Source organism: Zootoca vivipara, chromosome 9 (assembly GCF_965207765.1).
Source record: "Zootoca vivipara chromosome 9, rZooViv2.hap1.1, whole genome shotgun sequence".
NCBI lineage: Eukaryota > Metazoa > Chordata > Lepidosauria > Squamata > Lacertidae > Zootoca > Zootoca vivipara.
In genome coordinates, this window is record NC_142592.1 from 38,281,854 (window position 1) to 38,308,287 (window position 26,434).

At 41.2% G+C, this 26,434-nt stretch overlaps 1 protein-coding gene across 7 annotated transcripts in view; it reads right to left on the reverse strand.

Moving 5' to 3' along the window:
• ANKS1B (ankyrin repeat and sterile alpha motif domain containing 1B) overlaps nt 1-26,434 on the reverse strand; it is a 327,182-nt gene that overhangs the window by 117,197 nt on the left and 183,551 nt on the right. For all 7 annotated transcript variants that reach the window (XM_088651954.1, XM_088651950.1, XM_088651949.1 and 4 more), the window contains one exon: nt 20,065-20,217. In XM_088651954.1, coding sequence (XP_088508080.1) covers nt 20,065-20,217 — 153 coding nt within the window. The remainder of the gene's footprint in view (nt 1-20,064; nt 20,218-26,434) is intronic.

Genomic DNA, 26,434 nt, shown 5'->3' on the forward strand with positions numbered 1-26,434 from the left:
TTCTATTTGCCAGGAGGTGATGGGACCAGTGGCCATGATCTTGGTTTTTTTGATGTTGAGCTTCAGACCATATTTTGCGCTCTCCTCTTTTACCCTCATTAAAAGGTTCTTTAATTCCTCCTCACTTTCTGCCATCAAGGTTGTGTCATCTGCATATCTGAGGTTGTTGATATTTCTTCCGGCAATCTTAATTCCTGCTTGGGATTCATCTAGTCCAGCCTTTCGCATGATGAATTCTGCATATAAGTTAAATAAGCAGGGAGACAATATACAACCTTGTCGTACTCCTTTCCCAATTTTGAACCAATCAGTTGTTCCATATCCAGTTCTAACTGTAGCTTCTTGTCCCACATAGAGATTTCTCAGGAGACAGATGAGGTGATCAGGCACTCCCATTTCTTTAAGAACTTGCCATAGTTTGCTGTGGTCGACACAGTCAAAGGCTTTTGCATAGTCAATGAAGCAGAAGTAGACGTTTTTCTGGAACTCTCTAGCTTTCTCCATAATCCAGCGCATGTTTGCTATCTGGTCTCTGGTTCCTCTGCCCTTTCGAAATCCAGCTTGCACTTCTGGGAGTTCTCGGTCCACATACTGCCTAAGCCTGCCTTGTAGAATTTTAAGCATAACCTTGCTAGCGTGTGAAATGAGCGCAATTGTGCGGTAGTTGGAGCATTCTTTGGCACTGCCCTTCTTTGGAATTGGGATGTAGACTGATCTTCTCCAATCCTCTGGCCATTGCTGAGTTTTCCAAACTTGCTGGCATATTGGGTGTAGCACCTTAACAGCATCATCTTTTAAAATTTTAAATAGTTCAGCTGGAATATCATCACTTCCACTGGCTTTGTTATTAGCAGTGCTTTCTAAGGCCCATTTGACTTCACTTTCCAAGATGTCTGGCTCAAGGTCAGCAACCACACTACCTGGGGTGTACGAGACCTCCATATCTTTCTGGTATAATTCCTCTGTGTATTCTTGCCACCTCTTCTTGATGTCTTCTGCTTCTGTTAGGTCCTTACCACTTTTGTCCTTGATTATGGTAATCTTTGTACGAAATGTTCCTTTCATATCTCCAATTTTCTTGAACAGATCTCTGGTTTTCCCCATTCTATTGTTTTCCTCTATTTCTTTGCATTGCTCATTTAAGAAGACCCTCTTATCTCTCCTTGCTATTTTTTGGAAATCTGCATTCAGTTTCCTGTATCTTATAAGCCATAATGTTATTTTAAAGCATATGCTACAAAATGTTGCTTTTTTGATCCTCTATTAATGTAGAATGGATCCCTGCAGGATATCATCTATTTTCACATTGTAGTAACACATTTGATATGGACTTTTTTTTAAAAAAAAAAGGTAAAGGAGAGAGTGTTTTTTAAATAAGGGCCCACGTACATATGTCACTATTAGCAAGACAATTATTTTCACAGTGTAATTTTTTATTTCTTCCCCTAATAATAATAATAATAATACTTAATTGGGGATTATATGAGTTAATTCCATTGGACAAAAAGTCTGTGGCACTTTGTCATAGAAACAGAGGAGAAAATTTATGTCTGTAAATCATGTGTATTCTAAACAATGGATATTTTTCAGGTTGAGTGAACAATCCAGAGATTTTGAATGGTATTTCCTCATCCTCCTCAAGTCATTCTGATCAGATGCATGTGGTGGCATTTTTCATAGGGAATGGTTAGGGCCAGAAGTGCCAGCTTGCAATTGGGGGTATTGTGTTGTGTGGGTAAGCCTTGTGTGTCCCTCCCTAAGCTGGGCAGAAGCTTCCTGGGCTTTGAGAAGGAAGCACCAGGGCTCTGAAAGCATGCTGGAGTCCTCCTTCCTCCTTCCTAAAGCCAGGTGGGCTTTGGGAAGGTAGTGGGAGGGCTCTTGGACCCTTTGAAGTATTGCGCCTGCCTCCCTAAGCCAGGCACAAGCTTCCCGGGCTTTGGGAAGACTAGCCTGGTCCCCCTGATCCACTGACCACATGCCACTGATTCTGACCAAAATCTTATGATCTTGAGGCCAAACTAGAAATGATTAGAACTTCTGAGGTGCTGCTTTTAAAACGTAAAAGCAACTCCATATCCTGAATTATGGCCATGGTATTGGGGCAGGAAATTCCCCCACCATGCTGTTTTCTAGATGTAAGATGTCCTCCAGAGTTGCATATAGCAGTATGGAGAAAAATTAAACCAGAAAAACAAAACTGGGAAAGCAGGAAGGAGGGTTAGCTCCCAATTGACTAGTGCTGCTGCTTTAACTTAACCCCTTTCCCAGATGTTGATATATTTCATTTAACCAGATTACAGCTGTACAGACCTCCCAAAGTCATGTGTCCCTATTTTCCAATGACGTCCCTGATTTACAGAAGCTGTCCTGGTTTCTGATTTGATCCTGGAATGTCCCACTTTTGCTTAGGATGCCCCTATTTTCATTGGAGAAATGTTGGAGGATATGAAGTTATCTGACCCCAGAGCTGTCTGAAGGCAATCCTGTATAGGGACGTTTTGTTTAATGTTTTATTATGTTTTTATATATGCTGGAAGCTGCCCAGAGTGAGTGGGGCAACCCAGTAAGATGTGTGGGGTATAAATAGTAAAATTAACATTATGGAATGGGACATCCCTATTTTCATCGGAGAAATGTTGGAGGGTATGTTAGAGTCAGGAGCTCTGTTTTGGGCAGGGATCAGGTATACTCAGAAGCTCCTAGCTGCTTCTGAGTGTTTCTATTTCCTGCTGAAAGTAGAACAAGGAAAAGTGCCAAAGTGAAGCCATGGCTGCAAAAAACAAAACAAAAGAAAACAATCAGAAGCACATGCCCTACCTCTCCTTTACAGTCCTGCCTACCTGTCAAGGTAGCCTGCAATGGGTTAGCCACTTTCAGCTCTGGCCTTCTGGCCAAAATCAGTTCCCCACCCCTGCTCGACTAGCTACAACAGTCACAGACCTGCAACCAACTGCTGCAATAACTGGAACAGAGACAACAAAACAAAACATTGCACTGAAAACTTTTAAATACGGTAAGACAGGTCGAACAGAGAAATATGCAAGGTTCCTTTGTTAGAGGGAAACATCTTAAAGGTATATGCTTTACAACTTCAGTTTTCAAGTTTGCTCAGCTAATACAGAATTGAATAGCAGAAAAGGACATTTTAAGTAAAATTGCACAAATGCCTGCTAGTTTCTTCTCAAAAGTTGGTCATGCAAATGTTTCCCATTGTTATCCAGGATATTATTTATGGCGAAACAGCAGCACTACCACAAGAGTTATTATCACTACTTTTACAAAGAAGTGTGTAATGCTTTATCAGGCATAGGACCAATAGCTGTCTGGTGTTAACTGTAGCCCAGATTGAAAAGCAGGAACAAATGGAGCAGGTAATCTCTAGTCCAACCCATTACTACTGAGATACTTCACATTTTCTAGAAGGGTAAAATGCAAGATTAACATTGCAGTTCAGAAATCAGACACCTAATACTTAATCAAACATGGAAGCAGAATTTATTTATTTTCATTGGAAATATATGTGAACTTGCTTTTGATGCCTAAATGTATGGGCACAGCTGTCAAGAACAATTTTTGTTTTATGTCTTCTATCAGTGTTCCAGAAACATCTAATCTGTTTAACATTTATCTTAACAATTATCTAATCTGCTTAACATTTTCTTGTTTATGTCCAAATTGGTAGTTTTATTGTGCAGAATACTTGGGAAAACAACCGCAACTAGAGTTCATTCTCCTTTTGAAAAGTAATTGCTGCATTTCAGTAAATTTCAACAGGATTTAAATTTGCACTAGAGTCAAAATAAAAAAAGTATTTAGCACCAAACAAGCTGATTTTAAAGGTTAAAGTGCAATTTTGTACAACAAAAAATCTATACTGTACAATGGTTGAAAGAAAATGAATGTTCTTAACTCTTATAGAATTTTGTACTTCTGTTATTCAAAACTTTGCTTCTATTAATTAAAATAGTAACATCCACTGATGCGATTTCTACATGCAGCTCCCTCAAGAAACACTCAAGATTTCAGGTGAAGGTTAAAGAAATAAAGTTATTAGTCAGTGAATTAAATACCCACTTTAACTTGTCAATAACATCTTATGAGTTAAGCAATTTAGCAAATAGTCAGATTGAGGTTACGATAATGTACTCTGTTTATACATATGAACACAATGGCAAAATAAAATGCCAGTTACATGACGCTAGAATGTTTGATACTTTGTTAGAAGAACACCAGATCCACCTAGTGGAATGTTCCTTTACTGCACTGATTTTATGCCAATTTGTAAACATTGGTTACAAAATACAGTACAGTCAAGTTGGTTTTAGATAGTAATACTTATCACTGTGCTCTACTGTACATGGGGGAAGCCTGAAGAATTAGTAATCCGTTCTACACAATTACACTAAGGCATTCTTAATAGATTAGATAATATAATCCAGATTATATTATGCCTCAATCATAGAAAAAGAGAAAGCAAGGAGCCCCACAAAGCAGAAAAGCAGTTACATTTAGGAAGTACATGGTTTAGATAAATGGGTTTAGCTATAAATGAAAAGGCAAGTTTCTGCCTCCCCCCCCCCCAGAGAGACACTGGCTGTTCAAATCATTTCCCAATGCAATCTACCTGTAATGGAAACTCATTTCAGAACCAAACGTAACAATGGGTTAATTTAGCTAAGGGGGGGAAATCCTTTGTCAAGATTTGTCTTCTAAGATAAAGATTTCAACACCAGTCCACCTCAAGCTGATATCACAGCTCAAATTCCCTAGGGGGCAATGCTTATGGTTTAATACCGAATAGATTCTAGTAAGCTTGATCCCCAAGCTTTTCTCCATTTCAACAGCATGAGGAGCCATTTTTTGTGGCTGTTATAAAACAACTGAGGGTCAGAAACTTTTGCAGACGTACTGCAAATTGCTCAGAGATCTACCAGGAAATCTAAATCTACATACCTTCTACCTGGCCCAGGCCCAGGAGCTCAGCTGAGGTGACTGGTTGGCAACTCCATACACCTGTCTTTCCCTTTCAAGATCTATTTCATCTGGGATGCTGATCGGCAAAGGCTCTGACATTGCCATTTTGTGGTGGTTGTTGTTGTTTAATGCGAGGGAGTGGTAGATGGGGGCTGTCTGTCTTTACCAGACTCAGTAGTGGGGCAGGGAGTTTGATGTTGCTGGGGCACTGGCTCTTCCATTTCCTAATCACTCAGGTTCCCTGGACTTTTGAGAGGGCCTGCTACCCACAGTACTCTATAGGACATGTCATCGTGTGCCCTTCCACCCCCCTTGGCAACAACACACTCCCCTTCCTTGCCTCAAGGGGGACTGTGTGCACTGTGTTGAGGCCCCCTGCTATGAGTTTTTCAGGTGCTGTGTAAACCCCCTACACCCTGGAAAGCAGCTCCTGCCTGGAAGACCAGGGGGCTTTCTGGAATAGTACAGAAAATGGTGCAAAGGGCTGCAGTAGTATGGGGGATCAGAAAACACTGTGTGCCTCACTTTGCCAGAGTATAAGTGCTTTCCATTAGTGTACTGCAAGGCCAGTACTGGAAACAACCCACCACCTATAGGTAGAAGGTAACTTATTTTATTTTTGAAAGGGTAGAGGATAAAATTTACTTCAAAACAACAGCTATCATAATGAAAAAGCAAGTTGTCTTCCAAACTAAATATTACTTTAATATTGTTGAATCAACTGGAAGCTGTCATCTATTCTCTTTTATATGCTTGAGTGCGAATATCTGTGTTGGGAGTTGTACATCAACAGTTGCATATGCACAGAACATCTGTTTAGCTGCTCTGTGTCATTTCTTTCAACCCACTACCGTTTCCATTGCATTGTATTAAATTGACTTCAAACAGCACAGACAGGTCATGCTTTGGACATAATGGATTTATATAGGAGTTTGGACTGCAGCCTGATGCTCTCCAACTGTTTTGGACTACAACTTCCATTGGCCTTAGCCAATGGGCCAATGGCCATGGATGATGGGAGATGCAGTTTAACAACATCTGGGAAGCACAAGGTTGGTGAAAGTGACCATACTAGATTCCCAAGCAACTCACCTGCAATAGTTTCCCTTCTAATTCGGTGTTTTGGAATGATGTCTGGGGCACTTCTGAGGGTCGTTATTTGCTCTTTTAACAGCACTCCAGCTGGTAGAGAAGGTTAAGCTAACTGCATAGATTGGTGTCAAACAATGCTACTAGAGCAGTGAGCTGACACACTGGAACACTGACAAGACTACTATAGTTTGTTTCTAGAGTGATCTAGCGACTAAAATTATTTCTGTTGATTGCTCAGTGTCCCAGTGCTTAGCCAATCACAGGCACAAATGACACTGTGGACTGCTACCTTGCAGTTATTATTGTGAGCAAGCCATTGGTTCCAGACTTCAATAGTGACCATGCGATATTAAGTGGAAAAGAGGTTGCTAATTCAGTATATTTTCTGTGCCTCATCCTTCTGAATATAATGCAGATATGGCTAAGCCTTTTGTTGGCCTGAGGGCCATGTTCTCCCTTGGCCAACCTTTCAGGGGCCACATGGAAGCATTAGGTGAGGCATAAGTGGGTGTGGCTACTACACTCTCAAACAAAGGTCAAAACTTGCCTCATCTTCAGTATATATTTAAAGCACAATGATAACCACTTTAAACAACCATGGCTTCCCCCAAAGAATTTTGGAAACTGGAGTTCATTAAGGATTCAGACTCCTATTCCTCTCAGAGTCACATTTCTCAAAGTGGTTTAACAATCAGTCCCTCTTCAAAGGGAACTCTGGGAACTGTAGCTCTGTGACGGGAATAGGAGTCTCCTAACAACTCTCAGCACCCTTAAGAAACTACAGTTCCCAGGATTCTTAGGGAGAAGCCACGATTTTTTAACGTGCTATCATACCTCTTTAAATGTATAGTACAGATAGGGCCACACCTCTCCCCTTAGCTGATCTGTACTGATTAGCTGAAGAGGGAGGGTTATCTGTCACTTCCCATCCATCAAATGATCAACCCAATATCCAGAGAAACAGCAATTTGCACCCCCATTAGGTCACTAGGCCCTGTCTACCCCAGGACTGTGTTAAATAAGGCTTATTCCCAGGTAGAGTGCAAAGCCGTGAAGCCATAACTTAACATGTTTTTATTTCAGTAACGTGGATTTGTGTTGGTATGGTTTTTGCAGATAATGCACCAATGACAGTTTCTGAGATCTTTCAGGCAACACAGATTTCTTACTCGGGCATTTTTGTTGCAAGGCACAATTCCTCCCTTGTGAAACTTTTAGGAATATTTTAAATCATATTTTGCTTCAGAAAAATGCTGCATTTTATGTAATTTATATAAAGTTTAATACATGAAAAACCTAGGGGCTAAAGGGAGTGGGGGAGATCAAAGAACTGAATAAAGGCAGAGCTTATCTATCTTATTGCCGGGGGGGGGGGGGACCTCCTCAACTCTGCAAAAACTGAAGGGAATAAACATACATTATTTAAGACTACTGGAGAATGAGATACATTAACTAGAATTAATGTGAATAAATTACAGCAACTGGCTGTAAATAATAATGAAAACTCCCCCCAAAGCAGGAACTTTTCAAACTGAGGAAACGTCATGGATGTGGCTGAAGTTGCCAAGCTTACCTATCAAAAATAGCAATACATAGAAGCAGAGGTGTAACTTTTTCCACTTACTATGCAAGGCTCTTAAGTCTGAACTGCATTCCTGACAACTCAAAGAGAAAAGAGAAATGTGACTCATCTCTCATCCACCAGTCTGACTCCAATTAGGTTGACAAAAATGATTCTGATGAAAGGGGGAGGGGATCAGCTCTTACTTCAGACCCGTTTAGGTACTCTTGCACTATAGCCCAAATCAGCTAAATATATTTCAGTGGTATATAAATATTAATACATACACAGAGGTGGGTGTACATGCAATGGCCCCAACTAGAACAAATCAAGTATGAACATAAACCAACTTCTAAGGGGATTTCAACACAGGTTTGTCGAAACGTCAGTACTCTGCCTTCTTCAAGGACTGGGAAGCAGTAAAGAAAAATAGCATAGGGAACTAAAGAGGGGATGGTTTTGTGCACTACACTTTCTCTCACAAGGTTAAAGAGTTCTGCCAGTCTCAGAAGATAAAATTTGTGTTGAAGTGGAACCCCTCCTTTCCAGGCTTTGACCTAAAAGCCAGCCAACATGTAGCTATTTATTAAAAATGCGAATTTCCTGATAGGCTGCATGTAAGGTGGGGAGGCCTCCTGGATTGTCAACAGAGTATAATAGTTTCGCTGTGTTCACACCATGAGCCAGGGGACTGCAGGAGAAAAGAAGTATCTTTCAATTTTCTTGAAAGATTGCCTTCTTCACTGCTCACCCTGGGGTGTTAAGATTGGCAGAGAAGGCTCTTTTGGTAGTTCCTGTCGCCATCCAGAGGAGGTCGAGAGGCCAGCTGGCTAGCCGCCAACTGGAACATGCCCTTCCAGCCAACATGCTGGACGATCCCCCGATCTCTGGAGTGACATAGCCAGCGACTCAGACTTCAGAAGTCTGACCACACTAAATTAGCAGGGTGCTGCACGAACAGAAGTGGCGTGGAGAGGCTTGTGAAAGCATAATTACAAGCAGATTTTTAAAGCATAAATCAGGACAAAGAAAACATGTCATCTCTCCTTCGTCACCTCAGAGAGAGTCTCAAAAGCAAAAGCTGTACACAATGGAAGTTCCCAGCAGACTGTGCTGGAACGTAAACAGACATGTGACATGTAACAATCTCACATGTCTGCTCCTTAAGGTGGAATGGAATATCCCAACAGTTCCACCACTCTCAGCAATGTGGTGAATGGCAGCCCGGGAAAAGGGCTTTTTCTGAGGCTTCTCCTGAATTGTGCCACTCCCTCCCCACAGACGGGCATCTATAAGCTTCGTTGTACAGTATTTGGAGGATGCTGAAGAAACACCTCTTTACCAAGGCCCTTGACTGTTAAGATATTTTGTTTTGTGGGATCTACCTCTTTTGCTGAAATTACGGTATACTGCTCTGTTGGGGCTGGAACAGTTTTATTTGTTTTAATCCTTGTAACTGTTCCATCCATTTGTATAATTCTGTATCATATTGCTGTGACCCTGGTGAATGGTGAGTATGAAATCTTATAAATAAAGCAATAAAATAGAGAAGCAGACTCTGTGGAGGTCAAGGAGAATGGCACAATAGGTCAGTGAGTTATTGATGACATGTCCACTGAGGGATTGTTCAGAAATTATTGGATACCTTTTATGTTTTATTCAACTCAGCCCTAATAGTACTGCTTCCTATATCAGTGTAATAAAAAGGGGTGAGTCTACCTTCCCTTTCCTTCACTCCGCGCTGCCAACAGAAGGAAGTGCCATAGTGCAGGGTGACGAGAAGAACCTCTTCATCCTGCTTTCCTCCAGCAATGGCAGCAGGATCTTGAGACTGGGGTGAATTGTGGGGGGAAGAAGATGGGGGAATTTGGGGGTGGCAGCAGCCAAAGGGAAGCATGTGAAGGCTTGCCAGCTGGCCTGGATCATTCACCTGACTTCCTGCCCACTTATCTGGGCCACGCACTCATTCAGACCCCAGCTTTCCCTTGGCCTGTTGTGTGTGCATGCAAGCAGGCAGGCTGGCAGGCGAGTGGCAGTGGCAACATGAGGAGCATAGGAAAGCCTGCCTGGGCCGGCGGCTTTCCCACTTGTGCCACCACGTCCACCTGTCTGCTTTTTATCGCTCACTCACTCTGCCTGCTGTTGTCATGATGTTGTTTGGAATGTTCACTTTATCTTTTACCCCCTCTTTACTCTTCCATAAAGCCTGGGCCCTTGTTCTAGGCCGTCTGGAGCTGCAAAAAGGAGGACCTCCTCTTGCAGTATAGGTCTGGGCTGCAACAGTGCAACTGCAGGCTTTTAGTGCCTGCCAATTTATTCGTTTTTCTTAACTAAGCACTCTGACCCTGCTTACTCTGCTTGAATTCCTTGCTAACCCTCTGTCCCCTTTGCCAGTTCTCCACCTCACCCACCTCACCCACCTACTGAGGGGCCCCCTTACTATCTCCCCACAGTTCCTTCCACCACTACCCCCCCATGCTACTTTGCACCTCCCCACACCCTTTAAGCAGCTTGCTTGGACTGGGCTGGCACTCCTCACACTACAGTTGACAAGGCCACCTATTGGTGGTCATGCAAACTTCAGAGCATTGTGACATTTTGCATTCTTATGTATACAGGAAGAAAGTCAGAGTCTAAATGTATGAAATATATCTCATTTCAGGCTATGTCAATCAACAAGGACATTAAAGGTGAACTAAAATTATGTGATACGGGACCCAGGTGGCGCTGTGGGTTAAACCACAGGGCTTGCTGATCAGAAGGTCGGCGGTTCGAATCCCTGCAACGGGGTGAGCTCCCGTTGCTCGGTCCCAGCTCCTGCCCACCTAGCAGTTCGAAAGCACATCAAAGTGCAAGTAGATAAATAGGGACCGCTCCGGCGGGAAGGTAAACAGCGTTTCTGTGCGCTGCTCTGGTTCACCAGAAGCAGCTTTGTCATGCTGGCCACATGACCCGGAAGCTGTCTGCGGACAAACGCCGGCTCCCTCGGCCTATAGAGCGAGATGAGCGCCGCAACTCCAGAGTCGGACACGACTGGACCTGATGGTCAGGGGCCCTTTACCTTTACCTTTAAAATTATGTGAAGATGTTTGTTATTTAGGTCTGGAAGAAAATCTTCACATTATATCCCCCATTGTTCTTTAATGGGTAAAGGGTTAAAAAGATAAAGCGCAGATACTTTATTCCGAGCTGCTCAAATATACTGTAGGCTGTGGTTGCCTAGGGCAACAAACCATTTAGAGACTATTTATTTTATCAGTTTATTGTATGATGGATTGTAGGCTGTAAAGGGAGGTTGTTTTTTAGCTTATGTAGAGGCAGTAGAAACTCTACATTCGCCCTGAGTCTGATTCTGTATTTCCCCCATAGGAACACCCCATGCTCAACCCTTGAAGGGAGCCTGCTCTCTAAACAGCAAGATTTATGATAATGCATTAGGCAGTATGTCAGGTCAATTTGTTGTTGAACAATGGAACATTCCATCAGGACATTGCCAGGAAAGTATTATCTGTTTGGGATAATTGGGACAGTTTGTGTAAAAAGATACATACCTCACTTAATAGGTGCATAATTTCTATTGCCATAGCCACAGCATGATAGAATAAGGGCAGCATTCTTCAAGTGGAACACAATAGGCACCCAAAATACTCAGCTTTGATTGTCACAGCTTACAATTGCTGCCAATCAGCAGGTTCAGCAACCAAGTGCAATTTTTCAGAGTGTAATGGTGTTCTGGAAGGAGAGTGGGGGAAATTACTTGCTTAAAAAAACAGAGGGGGTGGAATATCCACAAGAAAGTAGGTTGGACAGTTATTTAAAAAAAAATACCTGCATCTTCTTCAATAAAAAAGAATAGGAAGATTTAGCGCGCACACTTAAAGCAGAAAAAGGAGCCATGCCAAATGTTTGCATGGTCCATCTGTTGAAGAAGTCAGATGCTTCAGAGGAAGTGTGAGGCCAAAGGACATTTTATGGATAAAGAGATTAATATAGATTCATTTCCTCTGGTACAAGAGCTTTAGATACATTGAGGACGGCTTGCATCCCCTGACCATGGCTACGAGTTTATGCTGGATTTTCATGACTTCACCTCTTCATCTTAAACCACTCCTTGCTTTTAACATCATCCCATGATAATGTATTTCACAGCTAGTACAGAACTGCAAGGTACAATTTGCCTTGTTACTTGGGTCCCTATGATCCATTGTCTCCTGTTTTCAGCTTGATTTTTTCTAAAAGGTGCATTCAGCACTGAGTAAACCTAAAAGATCCATGCTTGAATGACTGAGCCAGTTCTTTCAGTTGCTTGAAGGATCCTGCTTTACAAATCACTGATTATATATTGTTTTTACACCTGATACCTCATAATTGTCTGAGTCACTGCAATTATCTGTGCTAATTTAGTTCTGTATAATTTCATTCGCTTCCATTTGCATTCTTCTCCATGCCCTGAGACTGGGTCACTTAAAATACAAATATTTCACTGTTGATTATTTCCTTATACAGGGTGAGTCTTTTAAAAGAGGCCCCGTGGAACATGTGTACAGTGGCACCTATGGATACGTACTTGATCCGTTCCAGGGTGCCGTTCTCACCCCAAAAAGTACGCATTCGGAGCGGCGCTTCTGCGCATGCGCACATGGCGGAACACGGAAGTAAACACTTCTGAGTCCACGCAACCCGCAGAAAACGTAACCAAAGGTATGACTGTACTCTGTATCCACAGGGCCTCTTTTAAAGGACTCATCCTATATTTGCAGCTTAGGAGGAACCAGCTAAGGGCCAGGGGTGCCAACTTGAATGAAATATTGTGGGGGCCCAGAAAAGCCCCTCCCTGCATGATCGATCACAGGACATGGTGTATGCACACTATTTGAATGGTAATGCCCATCAACTTTGCAGGTGCCTGGCTCATCAAATATTTTATTGTGAGGCCGAAGCCCCCACGGCCCCTAGGAGTTGGCTCCTATGCTAAGGGCTCACCCACACTTGCATTTGGTCTCTGATTTCTAGGCACGGGTCCGAGAGGTTTTCCTTTTCTCCTGCTGCTTTCCCTGGGAAAACCTGCTGTTTAGTGCTGAATTAGAACAAATGTCAACTGGCTCTCTGAGAATTGATGTTTGTTTTCATTCAGTGGTAAACAACAGGTTTTCCCAGGGAAAGCAGCAGGAGAAAAGAAAAACCAAAAAAGTCATGGAACAAATGGAACAAAATTATGCGACAAAGCAAAGTGTGGAGGAGCTCCCACAAAAGTGCTTTTAATGCAGTTTGTCCCCAAGTTCCTTGTTCTTAGGAAGGTTAACTTGGAAGTAAGTCTCCAGACAATCTTATTTCCAAATCAGTGTGCACAAGAAGAGTTTGGATTTGATAGTTTTGATTTTTGATTTGAAGAGTTTGGATTCTGCCAAGAATGCAGCTTGGCAGAAATTCTGGCATCCATCAGAATCTTTCACAGGTCATCATGTCTCAGCACCTTAGCTGCTGAAGCAAGGCTCAAAAAATAAATGACTGATTTTTATTTTTGAGTGTGCACCAGCAAAGCTTTTCTGCAAGGTACACGCTTTGCTTCCCTTCAACTTTTCTCTAGCCTTACAGTATAGTGAACACTGAACAGCATTCATTTTTTACTGAAGAAAATTTCCCCTCCTACTCTGAGTCCTGCTGAAACCTAAGATGAAGTGGGAGGAAATGACAGTGCAGAAGATTTGGAAAAACTACCACAGCTTACACTGAATTCCTGCCTTCAGTTAGAAACAGTACAGTCTGTTTTAGTAAGAACTAGGAATAAAGGAAAATGTAACAAATGGACAATCAGAAACCCCAAGATAATAATGTGCATTGAAAACTCAAGAGTTAAGCATGGTCTGAGATGCCAGTCCAAAAATGTACTAAATTTCTACATTGCATTAATTTGACACATTTTTGCAACAGCAAACATGATTAGTTTTATACAGTACATCTGGGAGGCAACAGCAATAAAAACCCAAAAAATACCTACTCAATACACATCAACTAAGAATATGCAAGGATTGATGAATGTAAAGTTCCATGCTGCAAATGTGGGCAGGAAACAATAGCAGAAGAAACAAATGGCAACTGCAAAATAAAAATGAAAAATTGCAGTGTGGAGCTGCTCCTGTTCACTGTTCCAGTTAAGTCAGCCATGCCCTTCTCCACAACACACCATTCAATGCTCCCTGCCCACCCGATTTTCCATTTCCCAAAATGGCTAGTAAGCATCCCATGGCTACAGAGCATGCTCAGTCCTCATTGGACTGTTTGGGGGTTTTGTTGATTTTTTTTTTTTGCAATTTCAGGTTTTCCTAAGTGAGACACTAAAAAAGAGGAAAACTAGGGTACTGGTGGAATGGAATGTAGTGTCTGGAATCCTGAAAAGAAGCATTCTACACTGCAACATTTAAGGATTCCGGACTCTCCATTCCATTCTACTACCTCCATTTTCCTTTTGTAACTTCCAATTGTCAGTATGCTATGTCCACATGGGGATATGTTAAATTAGCTTGTCATTGTTTGAATTGCCGATTCTGTCAATGATATTGTTCATTCTACCCTTTTTATAGGGTTTATTCCCTCTGCAGTGGCCTTTGAAAATATGCCTCACTCCATATACGGAATGGCACACGCTAAAGCATGTTATAGTCATGGTATACTCAGTGCAGATCGGGTTCGTCAACCTGGGAAGGTAGCCCATCTAGAAGGAAAACTCTGATCCCAAACTTTGCGCTTTTCCACCCAGTATGAAAAGACACAGAACATGGACAAATGTGATCTTTGTGAAATCAGTTATCAATTCTTTAGATTACTGCAGATTAATACGAACACACAGGCACTGACAAAGCATTATGGAGATGAGGGGAAAGATAGCATTCAGATTGTATCAGCTGATGAGGGAAAGCAAAACTAGACATTTAGAATTTGTCTTTTCAAATATGTCTATAACAGCTTTATCAAAATGAATTTCATATAATGCACCATTTATCTATCCTAGAAACTATAAAGAAAATCCACATATTTGAAGCTCAGCTTCTTCAAGAAAATAGAGATAGCACACTTAGTTCCTTAGCAACATAATGAAAATGTAATTTCAAGCGCTCTGCATATGTGTTTGAGCAATCAACTTGCCCTCTATCATCCGCAACAGTCAGTTGCATTGTAGCATTTTGATTCTGCTTATTATATGCATGATAATGGAAATAATATAATTAAAGCTCTAAAGTCCATTATAGAATGTTGCAAATGGTCTCCCACGCAGTTGAATACTCTCTACTACAACCAAGGACCACTCATTGGTGGCGCTCACTTCTTCAGCAACTACCAATTACAATTTTTCTCACAAATAAATACAGTTGAAGGGTACAGCAGAAGGGAGATTAACTGAGAATGAAAGGGAAGAAAAAAGGCCTATAAATCCATGGATGGCAGACAGATAGAAAATATCACCCTCCTGCTGACAAGTGTTCATCACTCTCTGGCTGCAATGTAAGCAATTCAATGGCTGTTCCTTTAAGTTATGATACTGTTGTTTCAAAAGGCTCTAAAGAACCAAAATAGAATAGCTGAATGAAACAAATTAAACTTTTAAATAAAAAGAGCAACAAAAGTTCAGGACTTGGAAGAGCCTTTAGTGTTTCTAAAAGGGATTAATGGGCAAGGGGGAAGAAAATATATAGCCTGTTTGACACCATGCTGCTGTGACTTTGGCTTAATTATTACTTTGGTGTATGAAGGAATAGCTGTTGAAAGTTTTTAACAACTTTCACATGGTGAAAGCAAAAGCCTGTTCCTACCCTAAGCACAGCTTCTGTTGTGCTCCAAACTCCAAAATCTAAGTCAAGGATCCAGTGCACAAGCATAATTCCTCTAGGTATGAACAGTTAACACGCCCCTTCTCTTTCGTCTGTTTTGAAGCATTGGAGGACTGATATGTATTTAGCTTTGTTTGGCACTTGAGCCACAGAAAGCATCCATTTCTCATCCAGCCATCTAGTAATTTCCTTCTCCCTCTCCTCTGCTCTAGCACTCTTTGCTCTAGGCAAAAATGGAGAAGGAAACTTGCTCTGCTCCAGCTGCCAGTCAAGCTGCTTATGGAGACTGAAAGCAGGGTAATAGACAGAGCAAATGGGTCCCCAGTATCTCTTTTGCTTGCTCACCAGCCAATACTGAAGGGTCGGGGGGGGGAGAGAAAAGTAATTAATAATCAGGATTGTACTTGCTGTTATTGATCAACAGAAAAACTGAGAGTTCAGGCCTCTCCCTATCCTCATTTCTCAAATGGATGAGCAAGGAAAAATTATATCATCTGTGGAAGTATAAACATTTCCTTCTAATGCAGAATGGGTATTATGTGACACCTGTAACACTGCTGCTTCCATAGATCAAAGTGGTTGAGTGGACATATATAGGGGAAGGTGATCTCACAGGTAACTGGTCCCAAGTTGTTAAGGGCTTTATATACTAATATTGATACCCTGAACTTAGCCCAGTAGCAATCAGCAACTGAGTGCAGTCATTCTATGTTGACAGGGCCTCACTCCTGTCAGTAATTGTGCTGTAGCATTCTGCACTAACTGTTGCTTTTGAATGAAGGGCAAGGGAAGCCCCACATAGAATACACTGCAGTAATCCAGACTTGAAGTAAATAAAATATACTGTACTGGTATATATGATAAGCCAAGTAATATTAAGAAGGTGCTTCTTCGCACAGAACATAAGCCAGTGAGGACCACCAAACTTGATGGCTTAAAAAGAGGATTAGACAAATTCATGGAGGACAAGGCTATCAATTGCTAGTAGCCCCAAAGTCTATGTTCCTGTTAGCATTTGTCACCCGGGCCAGTCGTGAGACTGCCCAGGGCAAGGACAAAGCCAGTGCACACATGCCCGGCTACTACTGAGTCCAGTGGCGCAATCAAATCTGTGATTGTTCCCCAACGTGAAGAACAACACACACAAGCCATTAAATAAGGCTAAACTAGTTTACTGTGGCAAAATGCAGAGTCTGTGTCTGTTTGCCCAGCTCAGACATTCAGAGCTGTTTAGCATAGCTGCCTCTCTTGAGCATAGCAGGCAGTGAAGAGAAAGAACAAAGGAACAACAGTTCCACTTCAGGAACACGTAAGACAAACATCCTGTCTACGTCACTTCCACTCTGTGGAATGAAAACACATACAGTCATATGATACACAACAATCCTATGACTGCAGACGGGGAATGAATCTCCCAACAGTTCCACCTCCACTGCCATAGGTATTATGCCTCTGATTACCATTTGCTGGGAATCGCAGGTGGGCAGAGTACTGCTGCGCTCATGTCCTGCATGTGAGTTTCTCACAGGTATCTGGTTGGCCACTGTGAGAACAGGATGCTGGACTAAATGAGCCACTGGTCTGATGCAGCCAGCCCTTCTCATGTTCTGAATATCAGATGATTAAACATACAAGATTCAAAGGCCTAAAATAATTAGAGGAAGATGAAGTGGTGAAAAAGTACACAGGGATAGTTCTAGATTGTAACATAATATTGAAATATGTAATTAGAAGAAAGAAAGAAAAAGAAAAATGTAATATTATAGAAAAACCAAATTTTCCAATAAAGGGGGGGGGGGAAACCTTATATTGCTCACCCACTTACACCAGCTAGTCCCATTGTTTTCCATTCTATTTATTAAATTTCCCATGGCATTCATTCATTCTTCATTTCCCACCCTTCACCCTAAGGTCCCAGGATGGGTTACAGGATTAAAAACAATTAAAAACAACTTACAACCACAAAAATATATCCACCCCAGAGCTTTGACGCTAGGAGAATTCTGAACTGACTGGCAACCACAGGCCAAACTTCCACAGATACATGTTTTGATAAAATACATCAAAGGTCAGAAAGCAATGGTTTCAAAAATGTGATGGTGCTACAGTGTTGTAAAAGCACCCAGCAATGCACACAAACACCGCCTTTGCAAATCAATGCCTTAAAGTGCTTAGCATGATTCTTACACAACTCTCTTGAAGAATATCCCATGAACTGGATCAACCCCAGTTTCTTGCACAAATAATTATATGGACAACTACATTGGATTAAATGTGAACGGCCGATTTTGAATCTATGTTTTAGATGTACTGTATTAATCTAAAAATAACTCTCAGTGCTACCCTGCATAAATTTACACAGGAAGAAATTGAAAAGGGACTGTAAAACAATACATTAATGTAGAATTGAGCAATAGCAGCTGAAGCTTTTGTTTTTCTCTTAGGCTTGCTTTTACTCATAGTGTTGGAGAAACCATGTTGTTAGGAGCAGTGTGGGGGGTGGGATAACAAAAACAGATCTGTGACAGCTTTTCCCTAGTCCTCTGATTTGAAAAGGTGTCATCTCTCTCAGGACCTTGTGACACAAAATGCAACAGTCAGCACTTTAATAAAGGGAGAGGAATCAAGTGAACATAAACTTAGCAGATGAAGCTAGTGGCCTCACTCCTATAGCACAAAACATTATTATTATAAGAATCTCAGGAGCAGAAATAAATACTCATCCACTAAAGTGAAGTGAAACGGAGAACAGCATAAATTTTCTGCACTCCCCTAAAAGGCCAGAAAGGGTTCCTGCTTTAATAAATGACCTACCACCAACAAGACAAAATGCATGTCAGCCTGTGAAGATGTTCAAATAAACATTTTTTCACTGTGATTTTTTCCTGCTGGCCTTGCAGGAAGGCATTTGTTATGATAGCACATTTCTGCTTCAGTCTCACTGATACTACTTTCAAACCCCAGACGGACATTCGAAACTACAGTTACTGACCAACAGAAAAGGAAAAGTGTTGGATACAAAAATGAATGTTATAGACAAAATATTTTCACAAACAAAACTTTGTACAGATTTTATATGAACCACAAAGCAAAGTATGAGTTTTATTAGAGAACCCAGAGAGTAGGAACAGTTATTTTTACACAAGATGAATACTGAGATTTTATTTCTTTTCTATGTCTGCGTGAAAACATCAAGTATGCAAAGCTGTTTCATTTCTGAGTATTCTCAAACTGCTGGTTTGTGAACTTAAATGGTATCTGTGTGGTTGTGAAATTAGTGATTTTATAATTTAAAAAAACGATAAAGGGAAAGATAGGATCACATGTTAAGAACAATACTTTATGAACACTCTGAAATTTATGAGGCATGCAAGGGGGGGAATAAGTGGACACACTGTTCAAAACAGCATAGTCAACTATTCAGACTAGTGGAAGATCTGGTTTATGATTAAGATTATGGGATAACTCTCCCCCTGAAGGACCAGGTACGCAGCCTGGGAGCAGGGCCGTCTTAAGCATATCTGGCGCCCTGGTGCGAAGATCCCTCCGGCGCCCCCCCCCCCCGCCCTGTTTCCCAGCGCCCGCCAAGGGCGCAGCAGCGCGCCAACCAGCCTTGCCATAGGGCCGGCCCTGCCTGGGAGTCATTTTGGACTCACAGCTGTCCATGGAATCACAGGTTAATTCTGTGTCCAGGGCAGCTGTCTACCAGCTCCATCTGGCGTGCCAGCTGAGACCCTATCTGCCTGTGCACTGTTTTACCAGAGTGGTACATGGGATGGTTATCTCCTGCTAGGACTACTGCAATGCGTTCTATGTGGGGCTACCTATGAAGGTGAAACTACAACTAATCCAGACTGCAGCAGCTGGACTGGTGACTGGGAGCAGCCGCTGAGACCACATAACACCAGTCTTGAAAGACCTACATTGGCTCCCAGTACGTTTCCAAGCACAATTCAAAGTGTTGGTGCTGACCTTCAAAGCTCTAAACAGCCTCGGCCCAGTATCCCTTTAGAAGTGTCTCCACCCCCATTATTCAGCCTGGACCCTGAGATCCAACACTGGTGGTTCCCACACTGTGAGAAGTGAAGCTACAGGGAAGCAGGCAGAGGGCCTTCTCGGTAGTGGTGCCCACTCTATGGAACGCCCTCCCATCAGAGGTTAAGAAGATGAGTAATTATATAACATTTGAGAAACATCTATATAGGGAAGCTTTTTAAGGTTTAATGTTTTACTATGTTTTTATATATGCATGTATAGGGAAGCTTTTTAAGGTTTAATGTTTTACTATGTTTTTATATATGCTGGAAGCTGCCCAGAGAGAAATATTATTATAGCTTTCTTTTTCTTTTTTAAATTGGCAGCAAGAAACTCTTAAATAGGCTCAAAAATTTCTCTACAGTAACGAACAATATCATACAAGAACACCACAGAAGAATCTTGAGCATGTCAGAAGAAGTAGGTCTAAACATCAGATATCAATATTTATCACCCCACACAAACAAGTTAGTAGGTGCATTACGCTTTTTTTACAACAATTTTTTTTCATTTGACCCTTTTTTTAAAGGATTAAAACTGTGGTGCTTTTTAAAAGGTAAAAATATATTGACTTACATTAATTAATTCAATATCCCAGATTTTTTTCACAAGGTCCATCGACGTATAGCCATTTATCAGAAAGGGTTTGATGTAATCACCCATTTCCAGGGAATCTAGCCACTCTGCTACAGAGGTGGGGCTGTAGCCATCGTTGCCTATTTGTTTCATCTGAAACATAAAAACGCCCCACAAAAAAGTTCAGTTTTTGTTATTATGTATGGATGTGTGTGAGTAGGAGAAGAAATAAGGGATACCAAAGGACCTTTCCACAGAGTAATTTCTGCATAATGAAAACATTATAGTTCTCTGGATGAAATTCTTAGGCCAGACCATTTGAGCTTTTAAACTTCTTTATTGACATCTAGCAGTGCAAAATGTAGATTCACAGTACTTTTATGAATGGTTTCTTGTTTTAACGATTTCCACAGTATTGGAGAACGTCTGTGGTAAAACAGTGCAATAAAAAAGTGGATGAACAATGTAGCCTTGAGCTGTCTGCCAATTTCTCTCTCACACACAACCAAAGGGGATAGTCTAGAACAAGATATTCCCCCTTTTATGAGTTCTGTGAGAAGAAATGACACATTCTCAGAGTCAAGAGGACTTAAGCTGCCAGTTTTAGTCTCCAGGGCCCTTATTTATAAAGAGAAACACATGCAGAAAACCATAAAGACAGGGATTCTGGCTGTTTAGATTAATCTTAATCATCTTTAAGAAAAGCAATTAATTGAGTAAAACTTATTTTAAGTTAGAAATAAATTTTTAAAAGAGAAATTATCTTATGGCTTCCATAAACTATTATCCTGGGCTGTTGGTATAAATCAACTGGTTGAGAAAACTGAGATATTTTCTAGAAACTCACTGAAATTGCCCTAACTATTTATAAGCTGCAGACTGTTGGAAAACATGCTTCTCATAGTTTGAACTGTGTTTTAATATAAATATGATAAGAGAGCCTGTTCAGGCCCTCCCCACAGCTGCCATCTGCATCACTTCAAATAGTTGGAGCACCTGAAAGAAGATCTCTATAGACATCCCTATGTTAAATAGGTAGAAAGGGTACACAGGGAAACATCTTTTTTTTTTTTTGCAGTGTCAGGAGTCAAAAATTTTCTGAAGTAAGTATCAGGAATAGTGGGGCTGGGCACGTGGAATACACAAAAAGATTAGGATCAGGGACAGTATTTAAACTGGCATAATTCAATGCTTTTCAATTATGTAACAGGGAGAAAAGAGAAAAGTACAATATAGAAAAGAAGAAATGTGTGATGTTATTTTTTGAAGATGAAGATTCAGAGAACTACAAGAGTTACATGTTGATGCATGCTATGAATAAATATTTTGCAGAGATATATTTTTGCAGAAGGAATCAATATTGCTTTTAAAAGAAGATGGTTTCTTTCTTCCTCTTTGAAAATGGTTTTAATAATTTCCTTAGCTTCGTCAGTCATAATGTTACAGGGAAAAGGTAAAACTGCAAATTGTATGAAAATTTTATAAACAAATGAGTACATGTGGATTGAACATGTGAAGATACCGGTAGATACATTATTTTTAAAAAGAACAAGACAAATAACTGAGTTAATTTATTTTATTCCAAAAATGAACATATAATGTCCCATCAAATACACTTATTATCAAGTTAATGTACTTAGCTCATATGGTTTGTCACATATCACATATTTTGGCTTTCCTTTTCTGCAGAAAAGAATTTTTAAATGTCTAAGGGGAAAATGATAATCCATAATGTCTGTAATGAGGTGAATTATTGTTTCAAATATATATAAGCATATTGTTGTGGGGGTGGGGAGAGGGCATAGCTCAGTAGCAGCTCATGTGCTTCACATGTGTACACTCAGTTTCAATCCCTTGCATCTCCAGATAGGCTTACCTCTCCTTTGAGATAAAGCAGCTTCCTATTATGATGCTGTCACCAAACAGGGACAAAACAAGCTGTCTAGTGTTGGACTCCCTCCCTGCTTGGATTGACATTTTCTCCCCAGCTACCCACCCACTAAAAAGGAAGAACTCGGATAATTTCAGTTAATTAAATGAAGCTATGGAAAGCTCACCTACATAACAAGAACATATTAGAAGCTCTTTATTAAAATCTATTTCAATATTATATATATATAGCAGCTGTTGTTTTTTCATGTATCAAAAACCTGTCAACGTATATAAAAACAGAACTCTTGTTACTTGAAAAGGATGCAGAAGCTAATAGTTGAGAAAAAATTTTTTATTTCCAGCACAGCATCTTCACTGCTTTTGGACGTTACAGAAAAAAGTACTGAAAGGAAAACATTCTGAAACGTTTTCTCAGTGTCTAAAAACAGTATAAAAGGTTTGCCAATTTCTCTCAACGTAGTCTTTAAAACCCTAACAGATGACAGTGATACTTTTGAGAGTCGATGCTAGGGCTAACCCAAGATTCCACAATTTTGTGCTCCAATTCACAGCTGCAAAGTTGGACGGATGTCTGGGAGGTTTGGGGGAATGGAGTCAGTGGGGGTGAAACTCACTACTTCTCCTGACAGTCACCACATCATTCCTCCAAAAATCCCAGAATAACTCCACATGGCATAGGGTCACTCGGATGAGAGCTTCTGAGGAAAATAAAATGATAGCTGACATTCAGGGCTAACACTCCTATAGAAGTCTTGTAAGAGCAATGTTACCTTTTCCTGGCAGCTTTTTGGGTGGGGGAGAAGGCAATGGTGGTTGCCAGTTGTTGGCCAAAATTTTGGCAATGGTGGCACACACACACACACACACACACACTCTATGTCCACAAAACTGATGGAAGTGGGTTACCTTTTCATTCCCTACGTCCTCCAAATTTGAGCTGAAAGTCCTCTTTTGAGGATTTCCTCTTATGAAAGTTTTCTTATGAAGTTTATTCGTAGTCAAAGCATGAGCTTCTTTGAATCAAGCTTTACAATGTTTAAAAACATTTCAGTAACACTTATTAACCAAAATGTAATGCCTAAACCAGAGGCGCCAGCTTGTAAAGGTAATTGGGGAGGACAATGTTGTGCACATGACGCACTGACTTCCCAACGCTGTGCGTGTGACATCAGGGCATTAGGAGGAGCCAGGGGAGGAGCCAATGACATGGCCACACAGCTCAATGACTGGCGGCTCAGGCTCGGCCTCCTCTTGGCAGCGCCTTCCCTTCCATGGCAGGAGGAGCAGGAGAGCGGCTGGTCACTGGAGGCATGGCACGCTCACCTCTGCTCTTCTGTTCTGTGGTTTTGAGGTATGGGGGCCCCCAGTCCCTACCACAAAACTATAGAGGGGGCCCAAAAGGGTTCAGCCCCTACGAGCTGGCACCCATGGCCTAAACCCAACCAAGCATTTTTAAAAATGTACAAAGAAAGCCATAATTTTTAAAGGCAAATTGAACAAACTTTTTTTTTGGGGGGGGGCACCTGTAGTAAGTAATGTCAAATACACTAAAATATAGGCATAAAAATCACTTTTGCATACATACATTTATTTCTCATTATAGAATGATTAATACATAATTCAAAAATATTTGTTGTGTGCCTTTGTGTCTTTGTAATCTGCATAACAGTGAGCAACAGATGCAGTTTTCCCCATTTCCACCTGCATACAACTGCATCTGTTAAACTGCAGTCTGTCATGTACTCTTGTAACCTCTCCAGATACAAGAGAAAACAAAGAAGGAAGGCAACCCCACAGAGGCACAATTGGCTTCCCATTTTCTACTGCTGTAGGCCTTGCTTGAGGTCTGCATGGCACTGGAGATGCATCCTGAATGGTTACCTGGTTGCCTGTGGAGACACAAGAGAGAAACATGGGGATGGTAATGAAGTAGGTGCTCATTAGATTATCTTTAGCTTTGTTTCTGTACTAAGGACACATAAAGTAGCTGGACTTTAAATGTACAATTAATTAATATAAACAATCTGAAGTGCATGAAATAAACTTTAAAGTTCCCCAACCTATAAGTAGATCTATAAAAGCATAGGAGTTAAGTCTGGACAATTTGGGACCAGGTTATTTGAAGTAATGCCTACACCAATATGAACCTGTCTAGGACTAGCACCAAACTAAAACCAACAGGGATACTGCACAGGACATTTTCAATGGTAGCCCCACACTTGTGGACTTCCTCTTCCAACAGCTCTTCTTGCCCCTCCCCTTTGTAGTTTTAATGCAGACCTTAAAGACATTTTTTTAAAAAAAAAACTCATCATCTATGCCTTTGACATTATTACTGGCTCCTTATATATAATTTTATATGATGCTGGTTTTGTTACAATTTTTCTTTTCCATGCTATACTGCTTCAGACTTTTTAAAATATAAGTCTTCTTGTGAGGGCTTGCCCTAAAAGAAAAGAATTGAAAACAAAGCAATTGGAAACATCAGCAGAGAAAACCAAATCCAAAACAACATAATAAAAGCCAAGCACAGCATGATAACAGAAACTGACAAACCAAAAGCATGAGGAGTTGAGTTTGTTTTGTTTTTTTAAATAAGGGGAGAGATCTTCAAAATGTTTCTGAATGCTAAAGGAGAAAAGTACTACAGTAATGGGACTTCACAGTGATGCATAGCTGTGAAGTCTCCCGTTTTTCGCAGGAACCCCCCGGATTTAAATCCGTTTCCCGCTGGTCTCCCGAATTGAAAAATATCCCGTAAATCCCCTGGATTTGCAGCTCCTGCCGGCGCCGGCAGCCATGTCCCGGCTCCTGGCTGGCTGCTCACTCACTTGGCTTCAGAAATCACCTCTGCGCATGCCCAAGTATGCGCAGAAGCAATTTCTGGTGCCCAGACATGCGGACACGGGCAGCCCAGCACCAGAAGTCGCTACTGCGCATGTCTGGACATGCACAGAAGCAACTTCCGGTGCTGCACCACCACTGATCCCTTATTTTCCCTTATTTTCCTATCTGGAAGTTGACACCTTTGGTGCCACCACAAAAAGTCTCTGCCATAGGTACCTACCCATCTGATCTCATATAATGGAAGGATCATGAACAGAACTCAGATGCCAATCTTATCTAGTTTATGGGAGAAGGTAGGCACTGAGGTGGCCTGGCCACAAACCATTTGGGGCTTTTAATGCTAAAATCAACAATATATACTGAGCCCGGAAACAATCCCTATTATGAAAGACCAGAGAAATATGCTCAGATGTTTGAGTTCCAAGTAATTGGCTGGCCACTGCATTTTGAACCAGCTGAAATTTACACAGTATCTTTAACAGGCAGACTTACATATAGAGCATTGCTGTAGTCCATTCTGACAGCAACTCAGCATTTGTCTGCCTTGGGAGACAATGGAGGAGTGTGCCTTTGGGGCTGAAGTCAAACTGTTGGAAGGGTAACTAATGCTTGGAAAACAGGACACACATGGAAAAATGACTAATGGGCATTTGCCGGTAGTTGCAATTAAGGTACTGAGGTACCTAAAGTTCACCCCCATAGATATCTCTGCTCTTTATTGCTTTCATCAGTCTGTCTGTGGTAGATATTTGCCTGCATTTGGGGGTTTATAGCCATCAAAACTCTGCTTTCTGTACAGAGCATCCCTATTCTGTGTCCCATGGTTAGGGAAAGAAAAACTTGTAGACCCTGCTAAGTAGGGGAGGATTGTTAAGCCAGTGCAGTGTCCACATATTACAGTGGAGGAATGGGAAACATTCTGTGGCCATTGACATTCCTTGGGAGGCTTAGAAGTGAAGGATAGAGTCATTTCAGATGCCATACTGTAAAGCATGGTTCCCTGGTGACTTTGCTTACCTAGGCGGGGTATCTTGTCCTTCCAGCAGTGGGATTGAGGTTCATGGTGACTGTTTGTGGCTGGAATCTGAGGCAGGGTACCTGAAAGGTTTCTGAGAAGACAAATGTTAGGCATCTGCCCTTTATTTCTTTTTGGTTTACTCAGCTTTTAGGTTATTTGTGCAAAGTGCTTTCAGAGCATGCCCAAAAGCCAGAAACAAAACAAAACTGCAGAATGACTAAAGATTCCAACATTAGCTGGAAAAATATTCTGATAATTCAGAACCTGAAAAACCAAGGAGAAATTCAGCAGGCAATGATTTCAGAAGCATCCCGCATACATACATTCATACATGCATACACCTGCTGCTGCTGCTGCTGCTGCCACACCCATTGTGAATGGATCAAGGCAATGGTTCCACAATATCAATGGACATCCTCTGGAAGGATACTTCTACCATGTGTAGACCTCCTTGCTTTCTGACAGGTAGAAAAGATTTGACGTGTTTTAATTTTTTCCCCTACCAGCAGCTAGTGGTAGTTCAGTAGAAGTTTCTCCTTTATTATTTGCAAAACTTCTTGATGTCAGGAGGTTTAGCAGTTAGGTTGAGAAGTGCAAGTCAGTACTTTCCTG